The following is a 17580-nucleotide window of genomic DNA, read 5'->3' on the forward strand; positions in this document are numbered from 1 at the left end:
GTATATCCACCATCATGTTGCTGCACATGCCGGATCTCGATTAAAAATCTATCTACAGTAAGAAATCATGTTCTGTCACGTATCGTCGAAAAAGAGAAGGAAGAAAACATTGCGTACGGGCCTACACCCACTCGACGTTTCACTGACGCGCGGACCCGCCGCCCACACGTCAGTGAGGCAGCCGTCACCAACTCGTTGGTGACTCCTCTCGCGCGCCACCTCTTCTGTGGTGGTAAGTTAATCCCCTGTGACTTCCTGCCCCCAAACTCTTCCTCACTCCCCGACCTCCACTCCTCCCTCGACGGCGGCGACGGAGCCGCCGGACCTCCGCCGTTCAGATCCCGACCTCCTCTCGCCGGTAAGGTCCGTTCCGCGCAAACGCCCGCCCCGTTTCCCGCGGCGGCGAGAGCGATCCAAAATCGAAATCGGAAACATCTCCGAGAGCTCGGTTGGGCGCCGTCACGTGCCTGACGCGTCCGTCTGTCCTCCTTCTCGGCGATTTGTTCGTGCGGCCTCCGTGATCGATGGCGGTGGCCTCCGCCAGCGGCGGCGCGATGTTCCCTCCGCCCGCCAACTCCCCGCCGCAGAAGCTCTGGGAGGACCCGTCCTTCTTCCGGTGGAGGAAGCGGGACGCGCACGTGCCGCTCCGCTCGCAGGACACGCTCGAAGGTAAACGAAGACCCCCTGGTGACTCGAGATCGATCAGGAAGAGATAAGCCTCTCGCTGTTTTCTCAACTTTTTTTTGCTCTCTGTTTTTAACTGTCGAAAAACAGGGGCGCTGAGGTACTGGCGCGAGCGGAGGAACGTGAGCCACCTGGACGCCGAGGCCGCCGTCTGGGACGACGGCGCGGTCCACGGCGCGCTGGACAGCGCCGCGTTCTGGTCCCGGGGGCTGCCGTACGCGCGGTCGCTCAGCGGGCACTGGAAGTTCCGGCTGGCGCAGTCGCCGGAGACCGTCCCGGACAAGTTCTACGATGCGCAGTTCAATGACTCTGACTGGGAGGCTCTGCCAGGCACGGTTGCTGCTTGCTTGTTCTGATCAGGACTGGTTCTGATTGCTTTTAGTCTGGATGCTGTTATTTAGTAAATTTGTTTTGTTTTGTTGGAGTTCTGTTCTCTACTAATGGACACAAACTTGGTTGCAGTTCCCTCGAATTGGCAGATGCACGGGTTCGACCGTCCGATCTACACAAATGTCACTTATCCCTTCCCCATGAACCCGCCGTTTGTGCCTTCCGAGAACCCCACGGGCTGTTACAGAATGGTTTTTCACATCCCAAAAGAATGGAAAGGTATGCCATCTACTTCTGACATAATCAAAATCTTGCCTATGTGGACAGGTAGTTGTTACACCTGCTCTACTTCTGACAGAATCAGAATCTTGCATACGCAACCAGATCTTCCTCTCCATTATGAATCCATTGATTGCATTGCTGCAGCTAGCATAAACAGCCTGAGTGCTAAGGAGTAAGGAGAATTCTAGATAAAGTGATGATACCTCCAAGGAAATTAGTTTGTTTACTGTGATGATGTTTTGGTTCATGGAATTTATAACTTTCCTGTGCATCAATTAACAATACAGTGAGCAAATTCTTTAAATTACCACAAAAACTCTGGCGGCGACAAACCCTGCTGTCAATTTTTTTGGTCATCTAGGATTTGCCTAATTCACTGTTCAGTTTTTCAAGAGTTTGACTGGTTTAGAGTTATTGCCTATCTCCTTAATTACACACATATAATTTTCTTGCCTTTATGTTTTGTTCCTGTTCTTCTGGTATCTCTGTGCTGTCTCCTGTTATGATAATTATGGCATGTGTTTTCTTTCTACACATTCATAATATTGTTGTCTTTAATGTTGACACTGATGCAACACTTAGTTACCAAATAATATTCCATTCCATTTTAAATAATTCTGAGCTGATTGTGAATTGTGATAGGTCGGAGAATTTTGTTGCACTTTGAAGCTGTTGATTCAGCGTTTCTTGCTTGGGTAAATGGTGTACCAATTGGATATAGGTATGACACCAATAACCTCACTGCTCGTATTTTTTGAATCTCCAAAACTGTGCGGAGACTTATCAAGTTAATATATAATTCATAATACTAAATGAAGTAATGCCCTGTTCATGTAATTACTGCCCAAGGATCTTGTGAAGCATGGTTTCTTGAGTATCGAACTCTTAAATTTGCTTGTGCTCCTTAGATAGCAAAGTGAAGTGTTTTTGGGAGCATCGATTGTTTACATGCAGGATTCAGAAATGATGATTTTTTTAAGTATCATCTTTCACATTACTGGGGATTTTGATTTGCAAGAAGTCTAGATTCCTCCTATTCTTATACTTGTACTTTTTCATTGTGAACTGTTATCAGATTGCTCATCTGTATAAAATCTTTGTTTGCTATGTGAAGTGTGAACAGTGAGTTCAGCAGTGGTACTTTGATATTTTTTTAATAATGATTCATCTTTTTTTTTTAGGCGAGCTGGCTACTTGCTTGATTTTAAAGTTTTGAAGTTTTGTGTGAACAAGTAGTTTACTCTATATCACTTTCAGATGTAGCTTATATATGGACTATGGAGTGCTTATGTTCTTGGTAATGTAATGTCCTAAGTATTTATACAGCTGGTGACTTGTAAGAGATCCTTGCAGTGTTTGAACTGTGCATACCTATCTAGCTAGTTAATCAGTTCAATATAGAGGGTTTGTTTGCTGGTCATCTACTGGAGTTTGCTATTTTATTGTCTAGAAAGTAAATTCCATGTTTTGTGTATTTATGCAGCCAAGACAGCAGGCTTCCTGCTGAGTTTGAAATCACTGATTGCTGCCATCATTGTGATTCAGACAAGGAAAATGTTCTTGCAGTTCAAGTCATGAGGTGGAGTGATGGTTCTTATCTTGAAGATCAAGACCATTGGTGGTTGTCCGGTATTCACAGAGATGTGTTACTATTATCAAAGCCGCAGGTTACTTCTTGAGTTTTGCTCGCATCTTATTGAATGAATTCCAAGCTGTTGTTTTTAACACACCATGAATTTTACACTTGAGTAAAATACCTCATTTCATGAATGAATAATACTCCCTCCGTCCGGAAATACTTGTCGGAGAAATGCATACAAATGGATGTATCTAGAACTAAAATACGTCTAGATACATCCATTCCTCCGACAAGTATTTCCGGACGGAGGGAGTAGTTTGTTGCAGGGATCTATTTGCCTTTGCTGGCTAGCAATGGTCATGTTGTTATAGCTATGTTCAGAAAATCAATAGAGTACCCTTTTTTTTCATCTTTACACTCAGATGCGAAATGTCAGCTGAGAACTTTTTTCTTGTATATATCAGCAGTGACCGGATTCTTATATAATATATCACCCACGTAAGCAACTATGCACAAACATGCTAGTTTTAAGCTTTTGACATGTAAACTGTATTTGTCATTTAATTTGCTTTTGTCTATGATCACCGATCAGGGTAAATTCTTGGTTAGTGAGTTCGTAATTTTTTTCCTTGCAGATCTTTATCACAGATTACTTTTTCAAAGCAACCTTGGATGAGAACTTCCGGGTAGCTGATATTGAGGTAATTATGCTATCCATCTTTGTCAGGTTATAAACTTATGCTACATGATGGAGCTCATGCTGCAAGAAAATAGTGGACAGTGGCATAAACCTTTGGGAATGTAGTGGCTATACGCAAGAACGTTGCACCCATGCTACACCCCCTAAACCTTTCTGGGATGAGAATGCTAATTTAAGCTTCAAACATAGTAACATTCATCATAGTAACAACTATAACTCACAGCCATTTGATTAATTATAGGTGAACTAAACCCAATAACTTTTTTTAAAGTTGACCTCATTTTTCTTGTGAAGAATGGTCTACCCTTTTTTAGTGTCCTTGGCGTCTTATATAATCCAATATTATCAAAACACACAAAAGACGACATGCTTATGAAATGCTTCTGCATGGCTCCCGTGATATATATTTGTATGTCTCGCCCTTTGAAGTTTTAAGCCTATAGTGGGCAAACCATTTTGTACCGTCCAGATGGTATAGCTGCTAACTATGCATTGCTCAAGGGAACATTTATTCTGATGCTGTTCCGCAATTATACTCATTTTTGGTCTTGTTCTATATGTCAGGTTGAGGTGGAAATTGATTCACACAAGCAAGACAGGGAGCATATCCCAACTTTGTCGATTGAAGCAACATTATTTGATAATTCTAAATCATCTGATGATTTGAATTCAGACATGTCAGCTGCTAACATAGTCAACTTGAAGACAAAGCCAGAACCTAAGGGAGGCCCTTGCCATGGTTTTCATGGTTATGTTCTTGGTGGAAAAGTGGAAAATCCAAAGCTTTGGTCTAGTGAAAAAGTAAGAAATCTAATCCTGGGGAGATTCTATAAAAATATTAGTATTTACAGTTGAACTACTATATCTTATAACTGTATTTCCTTTCCCAACAGCCGAACTTATACACTCTTGTTGTTCTCCTTAAAGATGCCAATGGGAAGCTTATTGATTGCGAATCATGCCAAGTAGGGATCCGTAATGTGGTCCTGGCACACAAGCAGATGCTTGTCAATGGATCTCCTGTTGTAATTAGAGGTGTCAACAGACATGAGCATCATCCACGTGTTGGGAAGACAAATTTAGAAGCATGCATGATCAAGGTTACTCACCCACTCTTTAAACTGTCATATTTGAAAGCATAGCATGCCATCTGTTCAGTTTGACGTTTCCAGTCAGTAGCTTCAGTTATTTACTGTTTATCTTTTGATAGGATCTGGTCTTGATGAGACAAAACAACATCAATGCTGTTAGAAACTCCCATTACCCCCAACATCCAAGGTGGTATGAGTTATGCGATATTTTTGGTCTTTATGTAATTGATGAAGCCAATATCGAGACACATGGCTTTGATGAAACTAGCCATTTCAAACATCCTACACTAGAACCCATCTGGGCAAATTCTATGCTTGATCGTGTCGTTGGCATGGTGGAGAGGGACAAAAATCATGCGTGCATAATTATTTGGTCCTTGGGAAATGAAGCCTCATATGGACCAAACCACTCTGCTATGTCTGGTAAGCGGTAAAAAGTTTTCTGCGATGGCGGTTCATGTCTTGCAGTTTTTTTTATGATTTTGTGAATCATAATCTTGTAGGGTGGGTTCGTGGAAGAGACCCAACAAGGCTCATCCATTATGAAGGAGGTGGCTCCAGAACATCATCCACAGATATTATATGCCCCATGTACATGCGTGTCTGGGATATTCTCAAGATTGCAAATGACCCATCTGAAAACAGGCCCCTCATTCTTTGCGAGTATGGTAACTGTGGCACCACATGTGTACTTGATTCCCTTTGTTTTTATATTCATATACCTGAAATATTAAATAAAACATTTCCCTTTGTTTTCAAGATATTCACATGCTATGGGGAACAGTAATGGAAATATTGACGCATATTGGAAGGCGATAGACAACACGATGGGACTCCAAGGAGGTTTTATATGGGACTGGGTCGATCAGGTTATGTTCGAATTTACTCTCGTCTTATCCTTAACCTTCTTTTTTACTGGGAGCATGCTATGCCAAAATTTCTGTTTGTATGGTTGTACTTGTGTTTATTCATGATTGTAGTGTACATGACATACATATCGGACCAGTGTTGGCCCATTTCATCGAAAAAAATATTGACTCATAGACCCATGCCAATCTAGTATAGAATACACAAAATTTAAATGCGAACATAGATCATGGACTTTGTTTTTTTATTGTTGTAGTGTCTTAATTTTGTTTCTCCACTACGTCCTTTTCAAAAATATTCAGGGTTTACTGAAGGAGGATGCTGATGGATCTAAATCTTGGGCATATGGTGGTGACTTTGGAGACACTCCAAATGACTTGAATTTTTGCATTAATGGCATTGTGTGGCCTGATCGGACGCTTCACCCTGCTGTTAATGGTAACTGGAAATACCAGTCAATTGGAAAGAAATTTATTGCTGTTTTACGTGTACTTAAAATCCTGATAATCTATTACTTCACGAAGTTGTTACACTAAGATTTTCGTCTCACTAGCCTCTAGATGTCAAACTTACTCGGTTAACTATTTCTGCTTGCAGAAGTTAAATATCTTTACCAGCCTATCAAAATATCGCTGGTGGATAATATTCTTAAGGTAACCTCTGATCAATATTCGTCAAGTTATTTCATTATATAGGATTAAAAATTTATCTAATAGATGCATTATTATCGTCATGCAGATTGAAAATGGACAATTTTCTGAGACAACAGAGGCTTTGGACTTCAGCTGGATTCTTCATGGGGATGGTAGCGTTTTGGGCTCTGGTTCATTCAGTGTTCCAAACCTAGCACCACAAAGTAGCCATCTTATTAACATGGAATCATCACCTTGGTTTACTCTTTGGAGTACCTGTGTGGCAAAAGAAACTTTTTTGTCTGTACACGTGACACTGAGGGACCCAACACGATGGGCTAAAGCTGGTCATGTCTTGGCTTCAGCACAACTTTGTTTACCTCAGACAAAGGGCTTTGTTCCTCATGTATGTTTCCTCTGACTGATCTTGCTGATTCCTGTTTCTTCTCATTTGTCTTACTGCTCACCAGACGCTACCATCTTCAGGTGATAGCATTGTCCAAGAGCCCTCTGATCTCTGAGCAGGTTGGTGATGGCGTAATCATTAGCAAGAACCATGAATGGCAAATCAAAATAAACAGTCAGTTGGGAACAATTGACAGTTGGAAGGTATGTTGTTGTTGTCCAAAGGAAGTTTGATTTGCTTTACCTTTCTTTTAGCATATTTGAGCCTGCATCCTAGATCTAGGAGGCAAGTACCTGATAAACTTCTAAGAAGTTCGTATGAGATTATGCTCAAAACCATGAAAATCTAAATAGATATAAGGTTTATGTCAAGTGACCTGTTTAGTTTTATATGGCCTTGGGCGCTTTCCGCAAACAAAAAAAGTTGCCCTGTTTAGTTCACAGTTATGTAGCATCTGTCAGTATTTTAAAAAGGTGTTCCACGCGTCGCTGTAGTTTGTGGTACATATCTTCCAAGAATTGTATGGTCCTGAATAGCGACTGGCTTTGTACAATGCAAGTTGCCAGCCACCGAATATGGTTCAATATTTTATCAGGGTCAGTGCTATTTTGTTCATCAAAATGTGGAACTCATGATACTTCTGTGAACAACAGATCAACAACGTCGAGCTTATGAGCAAGGGAATATTTCCTTGCTTTTGGCGTGCACCAACCGACAACGACAATGGAGGCTTCTACACCAAGTCCTATGCCACAACATGGAGGGAAGCCTTCCTCGACAACGTCTCCTTCTACAGCAGCCAGTTTTCAGTGAAGGAGCTGCCAGACCACACCGTCGAGGTTTCTACCACATATTACGGCCTTCCTGGGCACCTGCCAAAACCGGATGATGCCGCTCTTTCAGAAGCTTCTGAGTCCGTGCTTTTCCGGGTCCATATGCGCTGCCGGATCTACGAGTCCGGCGACGTGATCCTCGACTACGAGGTAAACCCCAAGAGCGACCTCCCCCCTCTCCCGCGGGTGGGCGTCGTGTTCAATGCAGAGAAATCCCTGAACCATGTCACATGGTACGGGAAGGGCCCGTTCGAGTGCTACCCCGACCGCAAGGCCGCGGCGCACGTCGGCGTGTACGAGAGCAGCGTGGAGGACCTCCATGTGCCCTACATCGTCCCGGGCGAGTGTGGCGGCCGCGCGGACGTCCGGTGGGTGGCGCTTAAGAACGCCGACGGGTTCGGCCTCTTCGCCTCGACCCACGGCGAGTCCCCGCCGATGCAGGTGAGCGCGAGCTACTACGGCGCCGCGGAGCTCGACCGGGCCACCCATCAGCACAAACTGGTCAAGGGAGATGACATCGAGGTCCGTCTCTGAAATTGACAGTGTTGAATTTCTGAAACTGTTGGAGCTGTGATGGCAGAGTGATGCTGAAAATGGTCTGGATTGTGTTGTTGTGTTTGCAGGTGCATCTTGATCACAGGCACATGGGAGTGGGCGGGGACGACAGCTGGACGCCGTGCGTGCACGAGGAGTACCTGCTGCCGCCGGCGGCGAGCTACAGGTTCTCGCTGCGGCTGCGCCCCTTGTCGCCTTCGTCGTCGTGCCATGACATCTACAGCTCCCAGCTACCCAATTGATCGTCCCATCTGTCTGATGTGGCCGTCAGAGGTGCGTCTGAGAGAGAAAGAACATTCGAGAGACTGAAACAATAATGTCCGAGTCGCTCTCGCTCGTGTAAACGTAAGAAGGCTGTAACTGGACAGGTACCTGTCAATAAGAGAAGCGAGCGTGATGTGCTGCTCTTCAATAAAAACGACGTCTGCTTCTGCTTGTGGACCTGTTTCGATCGCATCGCATGGATTTCTTTTTTCTTGATGAAGGCATCGCATGGATTTCACATGAGGCACGGCTGTGGGAGTAGGGAAAAACATATGGATGAGATCGTGATAATATACCCCGCCCCCCAGTGGAAACTTTAGAAGACGCGAGCTGCTATGGTTCGCACGAAAGAAAACAAAAAAAAAAGTTACGATTTCAATAATTTTTTTTCGATCGAAAATACTACAGTAGGTATGACTTATAAATTGAAAAGAATAAAAACGCATTTGACCTGCATTTCTTGGATGTAGAATGCGTTTGACTTGTAGAGGTTCATATTGGCCTCTCTCTTCCAGATTTCAAGTTCCTGAAGATTTCCAAATGTGGAGAGAACCTAAAAAAAAGAAAAAAAGATTTCAAGTTTCCTGAAGATTCTTCCCGATTCATTTGCGAGATGTGCAAAAATAACAAGCTGAAGCGTTTAAAAGAAGATTATTTGCTGATATTATTTGAGAGAGACCGATACCCGCCGACCCCAGCTGAGCGCGCAGGGCAGCCACCCACCCCAGCGGCCAGTCCGCCACCATGGCAGCCCCGAGCGCCCTCCTCGCCGCCGGCGCCACGGCACTGGTCGCCGTCGCGGCCGTCTTCCTCCTCCCTGACCCCGCTTCCCGCCTCCCATGTACGCGCTCCCCTCCTCCTCCCTCCCACCCCCCCTGTTTTCCCGCGGAGGGAAGCTCAGCTCAGGCTCGTGCTCAGCTCGTCTCCTCCCCTCGCAGGGGCGCCGCGGGGACGCTTCGCCGACATGATTCTGGCCAACGCCACCATCTACACCGCCGACCCCGCCCGCCCCTTCGCCGCCGCCATGGCCGTCCGCGCCGGCCGCGTGCTGCGCGTCGGCACCTACGACTCCCTCAAGGTCGCCCTCGGACCTGCTGCCCACCTTCCCTCAAGAGATTATCTGTAAAAAAAATATCTGCTCTTTTCTGCCTGCGGCGTCACTGTAACCGCAACTGCAACTGCTACTGCGGGCGCATATATTTTCTGTCTCCTGCGGTTGCTCAAAATTGACTGCATAGACTGTAAAGTGCAGGAATTCAAGGGCCGAGACACGTATGAGCTGAATCTCAGTGGCAATGTGGTGCTCCCGGGATTCATCGACTCCCATGTGCACCTAATCGATGGTGGCCTGCAGGTACTGCTTTGCCTATCTGCCTCCCCTTGCAGTACATGACATGACATGGCCTGCCTGTGAAATTACAGTCCCAATATTATTACAGTTGTGTAAATTTAACCTCTGAACTTTTCTGCAGTTGGCGAGGGTCCCGCTTCGAGGGGTTAGAAGCAAAGATGAGTTCATCAGCAGGGTGAAGGGAGCCGTCAGAGGTTTCGATGAACTATGCTGCTCCTTCTCTTAGTTTAGCAATGCTGTTTTTAATCATCTTGTTGCTTAGTACTCCCTCCGACCCAAAGTTATTTTGGGACGGAGGGAGTACAACAGATAAGCATCTCTGAGACTTATTTTCCAAACAGATAAACATCCTGGCGAGTGGGTACGAGGAGGAGGTTGGAACAATGATTTTTGGGGTGGTGAAATCCCCACTGCTGCTTGGTTAGACGATATATCTCCTGATAATCCAGTGTGTTTTCAATTCAATCTCGCGAGTTCGACCTCTTTTAAGAAGCCATTACACAGGGACAGCCAGTGACAAATTTCAGTTGCAGGTCTGGCTCTCACGCATGGATGGTCACATGGGATTGGCCAATTCACTAGCTATGAAGATTGCTGGGATTGACAAAAACACAAATGACCCAGTTGGTGGAACTATTGTAAGAACAACGGAAAGAGGTAAAGTGAAGTAATTGACATACACCTTTATCTTTACGGACCTGAAATTACTTCTTAAGTTAACCTTGAACCAATATGAATCTCTTTATCAAACACGGAGTGTTCAAATTCAAACATAAATACGCTCTTACCAAACAAAAAAAGGCTTAGAAGCAAACCATTAACTGTTATAATCAAGGCAGTTCATGATGAATTATAATGTTCATGTGTATCTGTTAAAAGAAACTGTATATATTTTTCACCATATTCGCATGGATTCATGGTCTCCCCACATTATACTGTTTTTTTCCGATAAAACCCACGTTAAGCTGTTGGTCATACATCATTTATCAACTAACACATATACACTGATCTTTCGTAATGTACTTTCAAGTGCAAACATTGTCATAAATATTAAGATAAGAATTAATAATTTATCTGATCCACACTATTATTTGTAGAGCCCACTGGTCTGCTGGTTGATGCTGCTATGAAGCTTGTATTTAATGTGATTCCAGAAGTATCTGTAAATGATAGAAGAGAGGCTCTCCTTACAGCAAGCAGACACGCCCTAATGAGAGGGGTGACTACTGTTGTTGATGTTGGAAGTTATGTCCCTGGGACCTCAGAAGAACAAACTTGGCAAGATTTTTCAGGTATCTTGTGCCACTTTTGCTTGTAACATTGAAGACAGCAAACACAGATATAAAAGACCTCACAAATATCTACAGTAAAAAACATAACATATTTGTAGTTCCATATAGATGACTGCATTATGCTCTGTGGAAGTTATTTATAGGGGCATGCCTGTTGTTGATGTCTTTGTGTTGAAACAACAAATGGCAAGTTCTCTCCATTATACGTTTTTGTTGTCATTATTGGGGTTTGTACCACCAATTTATAATTTTTTTATTGATTCTGTTAGACATAAAGCTAATCTGCTTGATTACTCTGCCTATTCAAGTAAAAGAACCATACTGCTCAAGTCACGATCAAATGTTATGTAGAGCTGGACGTTTCTTCCGTTGTTTGGATGACTCCTAATGAATTTCAATGTGATTCACCCGTACCTTTCTTTTGAAGGACCAAGGATCTACTTTTGTAGTCTTTCATCTATAACCCTTTTTTTCGGACTGGAGCCTTATTTGTTCTGAAGTATTGTCTTACATCACAACAGATGTCTATGAATGGGCTCATTCTATGGGAAAGATGATGATTAGAGTCTGCTTATTCTTCCCAATGCCGACATGGCCTCGTGTTTCTGTAAGTTATGTTTCATGAAATATACCAAGCTCTTCTGTTCTAAGTGCTTAATATTATGCGAATACTATTAACACTTATCTGCATATTATCTCTTGTAGGATCTTATTCATGAAAGAGGTCGATCCTTAAGTGGGTGGATTCATCTAGGTGGTGTGAAAGCTTTTCTTGATGGTTCTTTGGGTTCCTCAAGTGCATGGTTCTATGAGGTAAGTAGTCTTGAGTATGGTTTGAGTACCTATCAGACATGTTGTTAGTGTTAGTGCATTTATATATTGACGGTCTAGAAATTTATGTCCATAGCAATGCTGTCTTTTTGTGGTTAAAGCTTCACAAATACTCTGTTTTATGCTCGTGCGTGGAATGCGATACATCATGGTACTAGTTTGTGATTGGTCTGGTTATGTATAAAGAAACCAATATGATTAGCCCGATCAGTCTCTGTTTCTGCAAGAAACTGTAAATTGAGAAAGGTTGTGTCAGCAAGTACATTTAACAAGTCATTCTCATATCTACATCATATTTTTTATGGAAGAGATGCACATCATATTCTTATCTAGAGGGTTGATATTTTACCACTAAATCTTCTTTGCATTTCTGGATGTAAATTTGTGGTGGTCCATTAGCAAATAAGGTTTTGATTTTTTTTAGCGTTGTTTTAGAAAGGTATCTGCTTTTGGTACTTATTCATTTGGTGGTGGAAACTGTAAAGGTGTACAATTATCAATCATTTCCTTCTTTTTGCTGAACTAAATACTCAGACTTCTTAAGCAATAGCTTGCCAATATATATAAAGCTTATCCCATTTTTTATTATAAAATATGGGTGTTTGGGGGAGCAAATGTCTAATCTAACAATCTAGGCTTTTCACAATTTTTTCCTTTACTAATTTGTCCAGCCAGGCAGTTAATTTCGCCATAAATGCAAATAATAAACTGTTATGTTCTGGTTTTCAAGTGTTTCATATATATGGTCAGCCTTATGAGGATGTTCCTGGCGATTATGGTCTCCAATTGTTAGATATGGATGTTCTGCTCAATGCAACATTAGAATCAGACAAATCAGGACTTCAGGTACACGTTTTCCATTTGTGCACATGCTTAATCATGTTTACCATCATCTGAGAAAGTAATATTGTTCTTTTTAAGGTTGCCATACATGCAATTGGAGATAAAGCTAACGATATGCTGCTAGATATGTTCGACAAGGTTGTTAGTTTGAATGGAACAAAGGACCGTAGGTTCCGGGTATGTTTTTCTGCTAGCATACTGAACAAGAGATTATGCCCTCAAATCATTTTTGTAGTAACGAACTAATGAGTTGAATATAACTAAACTTGCTTCATGTGAAATCAGATTGAGCATGCACAGCATCTATCCCCAGGTGCAGCAACGCGCTTCGGAGAGCATGGTATCATTGCATCTGTGCAGGTCGATCATTCTCTTCCATTCCTATATATGTTATATAATGCTCGTAATGATGGTCTCTGTTTCTGCATAACAACACAGGAGTCTGAAGGCTCTGGTATCTTGTTACAGTTCTCTCCATAGTTACTTGGAATTATCTGAAATGCTACTCTGTCTTCTGAAAGATATGCTTGTTTTTGGCAGCCAGATCATTTGTTGGATGATGCCGACTCTGCTGGAAGGAAGATCGGGGTAGAACGAGCTGAGCGGAGCTCCTACTTGTTCCGATCACTACTTGCCGGTGGCGCACATCTGGCTTTTGGTTCTGATTGGCCTGTATGTATTTCCTGGAAATCCTTGAACTATTGTAGCGATTTTTGCTTGGCGGGAAAATTACATAGGCAGCTCTTTTTCCACGCGCGGAGATATAGGCAGTTAACTGTATGTGTGTCTGTTATCCAGGTTTCAGATATTTACCCGTTGCAAGCTATTAGAACCGCGATGTCCCGTAAGCTGCCTGGATGGGAGGCGCCCTGGATCTCCGCAGAGCGCTTGCCCCTGGATGATTCCTTGAAAGCGTGAGTCTCTTTGCAGTCATGTACGTATGTTCCATTTGGTTACACTCTGTTTCTGAAATGCCATGGAATGCCTCACTGATATCTGGTCCCCTGAGATCTTTATATAGCAGACTTTGCAAGCAGAGTCTGTCGATACCGCCGCTTGTTTTACAAATGTGGATTTCGCTCTGTTTCACGGAGTAATGTACTTGCTGTATATGCGTCTATGAAGTGTGACTTACTGCCGGGAACTTGCTATATTTTCAGTCTGTACTAATGAAGCTCTTTCTGCACGAGCTGCAGGCACACGATATCTGCCGCCTACGCCTGCTTCCTGGACCATGTCCTGGGCAGCCTCGTCGAAGGGAAGTACGCCGATTTCGTGGTCCTGCCGTCCACCTCGTGGCGCGAGTTCGCCGACGACATCCCGGGGCACGTCCTGGCGACGTATGTGAATGGCAAGCAGGCCTACCCATAGCCCCCGTCCGAGGCAACGGCGCTCCGGCAGCCTCCAAGTCCAGGCCGGATTCAGATAGATAGAAGACGCACATGTCTTAGCAGCACAAACCATTGTCAGTTAACTCTGGAAGTACTAATTGTCATACCAATCTTATTCAGTGGTACAAGGATTACGTTGGATCCAGGTATATTTTTTTTCGTACATAATGAATCGAGCACTTGTGGGTAGCAGACTGGTAGTGTATGATTTCTGTACGACAGTATTTGTATGATTTCTGTAGGAAGCATGAAACTAGCTATCTGGCCCGCCGTCACACCGCAGTATGCGCCTATAAAATGAATCACTTCCTTTCTGTCGAGCATCCTCACCTCGCTTCTGAACCTCACCCCACGATTGTTGCATCAATCTTCTAAACTGTGCTTGCACGTGAAGGGAACTTGTGCTCTTGAGTAAATCACAGTTGTGCTCTATGCAAGAGCACACCTGTGAACAGAAAAACCAAAAAAAGAAAAAACTAAAAAAAAAACTCCATCCGTTCTCAAATATAAGTCTTCTAAGAGATTCCAACAAATGACTACATACGGAGCAAAATGAGTGAATCTACGCTCTAAAATATGTCTACATACATCCGTATGTTGTAGTCCATTTGAAATGTCTAAAAAGACATATTTAGGAACGAAGGGAGTAGGAAAAAAACCGAACAAGGAAAAAACCAAGAAGTCAAAAACCAAAAAGGAAAAAGACGTTCCACTCTGAGATTGTTCTAGCATGCGACGTCTAACGACGCTAGGACGCACAACTTGGAGCGCTGGAGGGCGCACGCGGCCAAGAAAAGTGCCCCCCGTGGAGGGCACCCTCCAATTAGTCCCTCGTCATATGACTCTGCGCAAGCTCTCTGCTGCTCAAGGCGGGACCTCCTAGTCAGCGCCCCTTGCGCTAGGTAGCGGACCGGTGCTCACGCGAGCGGTGCGTGGCCAGCCCTACAAACCGGCTCTCCACTCGAGCTTGTGAGCTAATTCTTGATGGTGATGATGTGTCCCAGCTTGGGGTCTCTCACCACGTCGCCTCTCGGCCTGATGGGATGGGACGATGACACCCATGTCGGTTCCAGAGAAGGCCACTTTGGAAGACCCATGACGCCTAAGCAAAAGGCTCTAGAAACTTGTCGTGTACGCCAAGGTGTTGGATTCGTTGAAGACGTTGTTTCCATGTATGTAGCTGACTAGGATGTTGTAACCCTAGACACTCGGTATCTATATAAACCGAGGGATAGGCCTCATAGAAGGGACACAACAATCTCAGGGCAGGTCATTTGTACTTTGTACTCCAACCCAAAGCAATAAAACAGAAGCAAGATGTAGGGTGTTATCTCCTTAGAGAGCCCGAACCTAGGTAAAAATTTGTGTCATGTTACCATCTTGTCCAATCGTCTAGCTAGGAATCCCCTACCCCAAGATTTGCCGGATTTAGCTCCATTGGTGTCCCATACAAGTCCCACTAAGCGATCACTACGATAGGATGGGAGTAAAGATCAACGAGCAAATCAGCACCGTCGCAATCTTCGAGCCGGGACAAATCTTCGTCTTCGGCAACATCGTTCTCCTCGCTAACTGGACTGGCCATGTCGTCCACATAAAAAATTTGCTCAATGCCGGGTCGTTGTATTCGGCGGCACGGAGCACTCCACACTCCGCGGATTCCCGTAGTGAGTTGGTCTTCACGAGTTGGGTGTCACAGCCAGCCGAGAATCAGTTCGAACCGTCGACCCTGAGCCCGATACTAGGTCCGGCTCGGGAGGAGCGTGAAAATCCATCGTCGGACCCGACCTTCAGCCGGAGCCTAAAATCACCTCCCACGGCTCAGATGTCAAATCAGGCTGAAGAAGAAGGTGAAGAACCAAGATCCATGTCAAATTGGACCTCGGAGAAGCTTCCTCTGGTCCCGATATCATATCAGGTCCGAGAATAATGTAAGAAACTCTTTCTGAACGAAACATTATGTCAAATCCAGAAGCTCGCAATTGCGGACGATCCGATCTCAGTGTGCAATTGGATACAGAAGTCCCCGAGAAAGGTCGGATTTTTTGACCCACCCGCCACCCATCTCGTCTCCACCATCGAGGAGTTAATCAATGAGGGTCAGGCCGAGAGTCCAATAAAGCAGGATATGCAGCCAATGAATATTCGACGGCTGGACTAGTGCCAAGTCTGGGAAAGTGGGTCCATAGCATTGCGCATGCATGGCACCCACCCGCACGGGCGAACAACGATTTGTTCAAATCCGAGAACGCCAAAGGACACAATTCCCATAACAAATACCGCCCTGGGAGCATTAGGCCTCCAAACGTGTGGGACTTGTCCCTCGTCCGACAGCTGCCAGTTGAAACAGTACGACAGTTTTGGTCGCGAGTCCTGGCAAGGAAGAACGAGGACAAAGGATCTGAATGAATTGCATTCGCTTTAGTGAGCCACTAACAGTAATGTCATGATATGACTGTTGCGGTCCTTAGATAATGGATGGTACACCTAGCATACATGACCATCCAATGTCAATGACTTGTGGGCAGAAGTTTTAAGTGGAAATCTCATGGTAGCTAAATATTTTGGGAATATAGGAAAAAATCTTGGCGTGTGCCTCCTGGATTTTGTTGTATCATTCTCTTGCCGAAACATATATTTTTAGAAAGAGAGTTCTACTTGTTGTCCAACGTGTCGAATGAAATAAAATTTCTTCTTTCGTCCTAATCGTACACGTATGAAGACTTGGCCAGCTGTGGTACTACTAGCGTCGCATGGCTAATTTTGCGGTACAGGTCACCATAGAGAAAAACTATCATACCCGGCTGCGGTGTACTATTGATAGCTCACTAAAGTAAATTTCTACATAGGTGCTGAGATTTCATAGGGGTAGCTAGTTTGCGCCAACTATTTGCTAGGCTTTTTGAGGTGCGAGGGAGCGCTCGATGGACGTGTAAACAAGTGGTGGGTGGTTGGGTACATGAAGCACTTGATAGCAAATGATGTTTTTACCCCCTCCCCGACGGTTTCAACACAATGAGGGCTCCCTATTTAATGAGACTATATGCCGCCCTCCCTCCGCCACCACCAGGCCCACTCTAGTACTCGCCGGACATTTAAAATTTTCGATTACGACTACCGCTTTCTCTAGAAGCACCATGGTGACTGCGATCATTGCCATGGTGGGCCTTACGGAGAAAATATGTGTATTCACTCATAAGTTTTCATTATTTTACGAGTTTTTGTTCCTTTTGTATTTGGTTTGAGCTTTTTTAATTGTGAAAACTATTTCAACAAAATATGTAGAAAATATATATTTCTCGATATATATTTTGTTTCGATATTCGCGTACAATGTGATAATTCAGGTGTCTAGTTGTAGTTAGGGTAGAGACGACTAAATGATACACAACCGAGTCACGAACGTTACAAAACCGATGCAATTAATCAAACGCGTATCATTTATTTAGACTAAACTTTTTTATTTTTATAGTTATATTTCATTATTTTGACATAGGACCTTAGTTGATATATTTTCAAGTTTTAGCAACCGCGTATTAATATAGCTAAATATTGAGATACAATAATTTTATTCTATATTCTCATAAAAAGCCAATGCCATTGAACTAAAAACATGCTCTATATCACAAGGAGTTTAACGTAGTTTTTTA

At 43.8% G+C, this 17580-nt stretch overlaps 2 protein-coding genes across 2 annotated transcripts; both read left to right on the forward strand.

Moving 5' to 3' along the window:
- Positions 1-214: 214 nt before the first annotated feature.
- LOC109779197 (uncharacterized) lies at positions 215-8396 on the forward strand. Its single transcript, XM_020337805.4, has 17 exons — positions 215-669; positions 775-1014; positions 1147-1293; positions 1939-2017; positions 2780-2963; positions 3511-3576; positions 4140-4376; positions 4469-4675; positions 4786-5089; positions 5170-5329; positions 5427-5535; positions 5836-5971; positions 6131-6186; positions 6272-6571; positions 6652-6774; positions 7225-7926; positions 8028-8396. The coding sequence occupies exons 1-17, from the start codon at positions 525-527 to the stop codon at positions 8199-8201; spliced, it is 3369 nt and encodes a 1122-aa protein (XP_020193394.1). The 5' UTR covers positions 215-524; the 3' UTR covers positions 8202-8396.
- A 435-nt stretch (positions 8397-8831) lies between these two features.
- LOC109779198 (protein LONG AFTER FAR-RED 3) lies at positions 8832-14120 on the forward strand. Its single transcript, XM_020337806.4, has 15 exons — positions 8832-9064; positions 9162-9301; positions 9476-9577; positions 9696-9768; positions 9916-10022; positions 10108-10231; positions 10672-10866; positions 11388-11473; positions 11572-11679; positions 12448-12543; positions 12619-12717; positions 12826-12900; positions 13081-13212; positions 13339-13454; positions 13737-14120. Exons 1-15 carry the CDS (start codon positions 8968-8970, stop codon positions 13909-13911), a joined length of 1725 nt encoding a protein of 574 aa, XP_020193395.1. The 5' UTR covers positions 8832-8967; the 3' UTR covers positions 13912-14120.
- The last annotated feature ends 3460 nt before the right edge of the window (positions 14121-17580 follow it).

This window comes from Aegilops tauschii, chromosome 3, assembly GCF_002575655.3.
Source record: "Aegilops tauschii subsp. strangulata cultivar AL8/78 chromosome 3, Aet v6.0, whole genome shotgun sequence".
Lineage (NCBI taxonomy): Eukaryota > Viridiplantae > Streptophyta > Magnoliopsida > Poales > Poaceae > Aegilops > Aegilops tauschii.

Excerpts from the sequence above, each read along its gene's own strand:
- LOC109779197 (XM_020337805.4), top strand. The coding sequence starts at position 525 with ATGGCGGTGGCCTCCGCCAGCGGCGGCGCGATGTTCCCTCCGCCCGCC. Across the intron at positions 2,018-2,779 it reads GGTGTACCAATTGGATATAG|CCAAGACAGCAGGCTTCCTG; the intron begins GTATGACACCAA and ends GTATTTATGCAG. Across the intron at positions 5,330-5,426 it reads AGGCCCCTCATTCTTTGCGA|ATATTCACATGCTATGGGGA; the intron begins GTATGGTAACTG and ends TTTGTTTTCAAG.
- LOC109779198 (XM_020337806.4), top strand. The coding sequence starts at position 8,968 with ATGGCAGCCCCGAGCGCCCTCCTCGCCGCCGGCGCCACGGCACTGGTC. Across the intron at positions 9,769-9,915 it reads GGTGAAGGGAGCCGTCAGAG|ATAAACATCCTGGCGAGTGG; the intron begins GTTTCGATGAAC and ends TTTTCCAAACAG. Across the intron at positions 10,232-10,671 it reads TGTAAGAACAACGGAAAGAG|AGCCCACTGGTCTGCTGGTT; the intron begins GTAAAGTGAAGT and ends TATTATTTGTAG.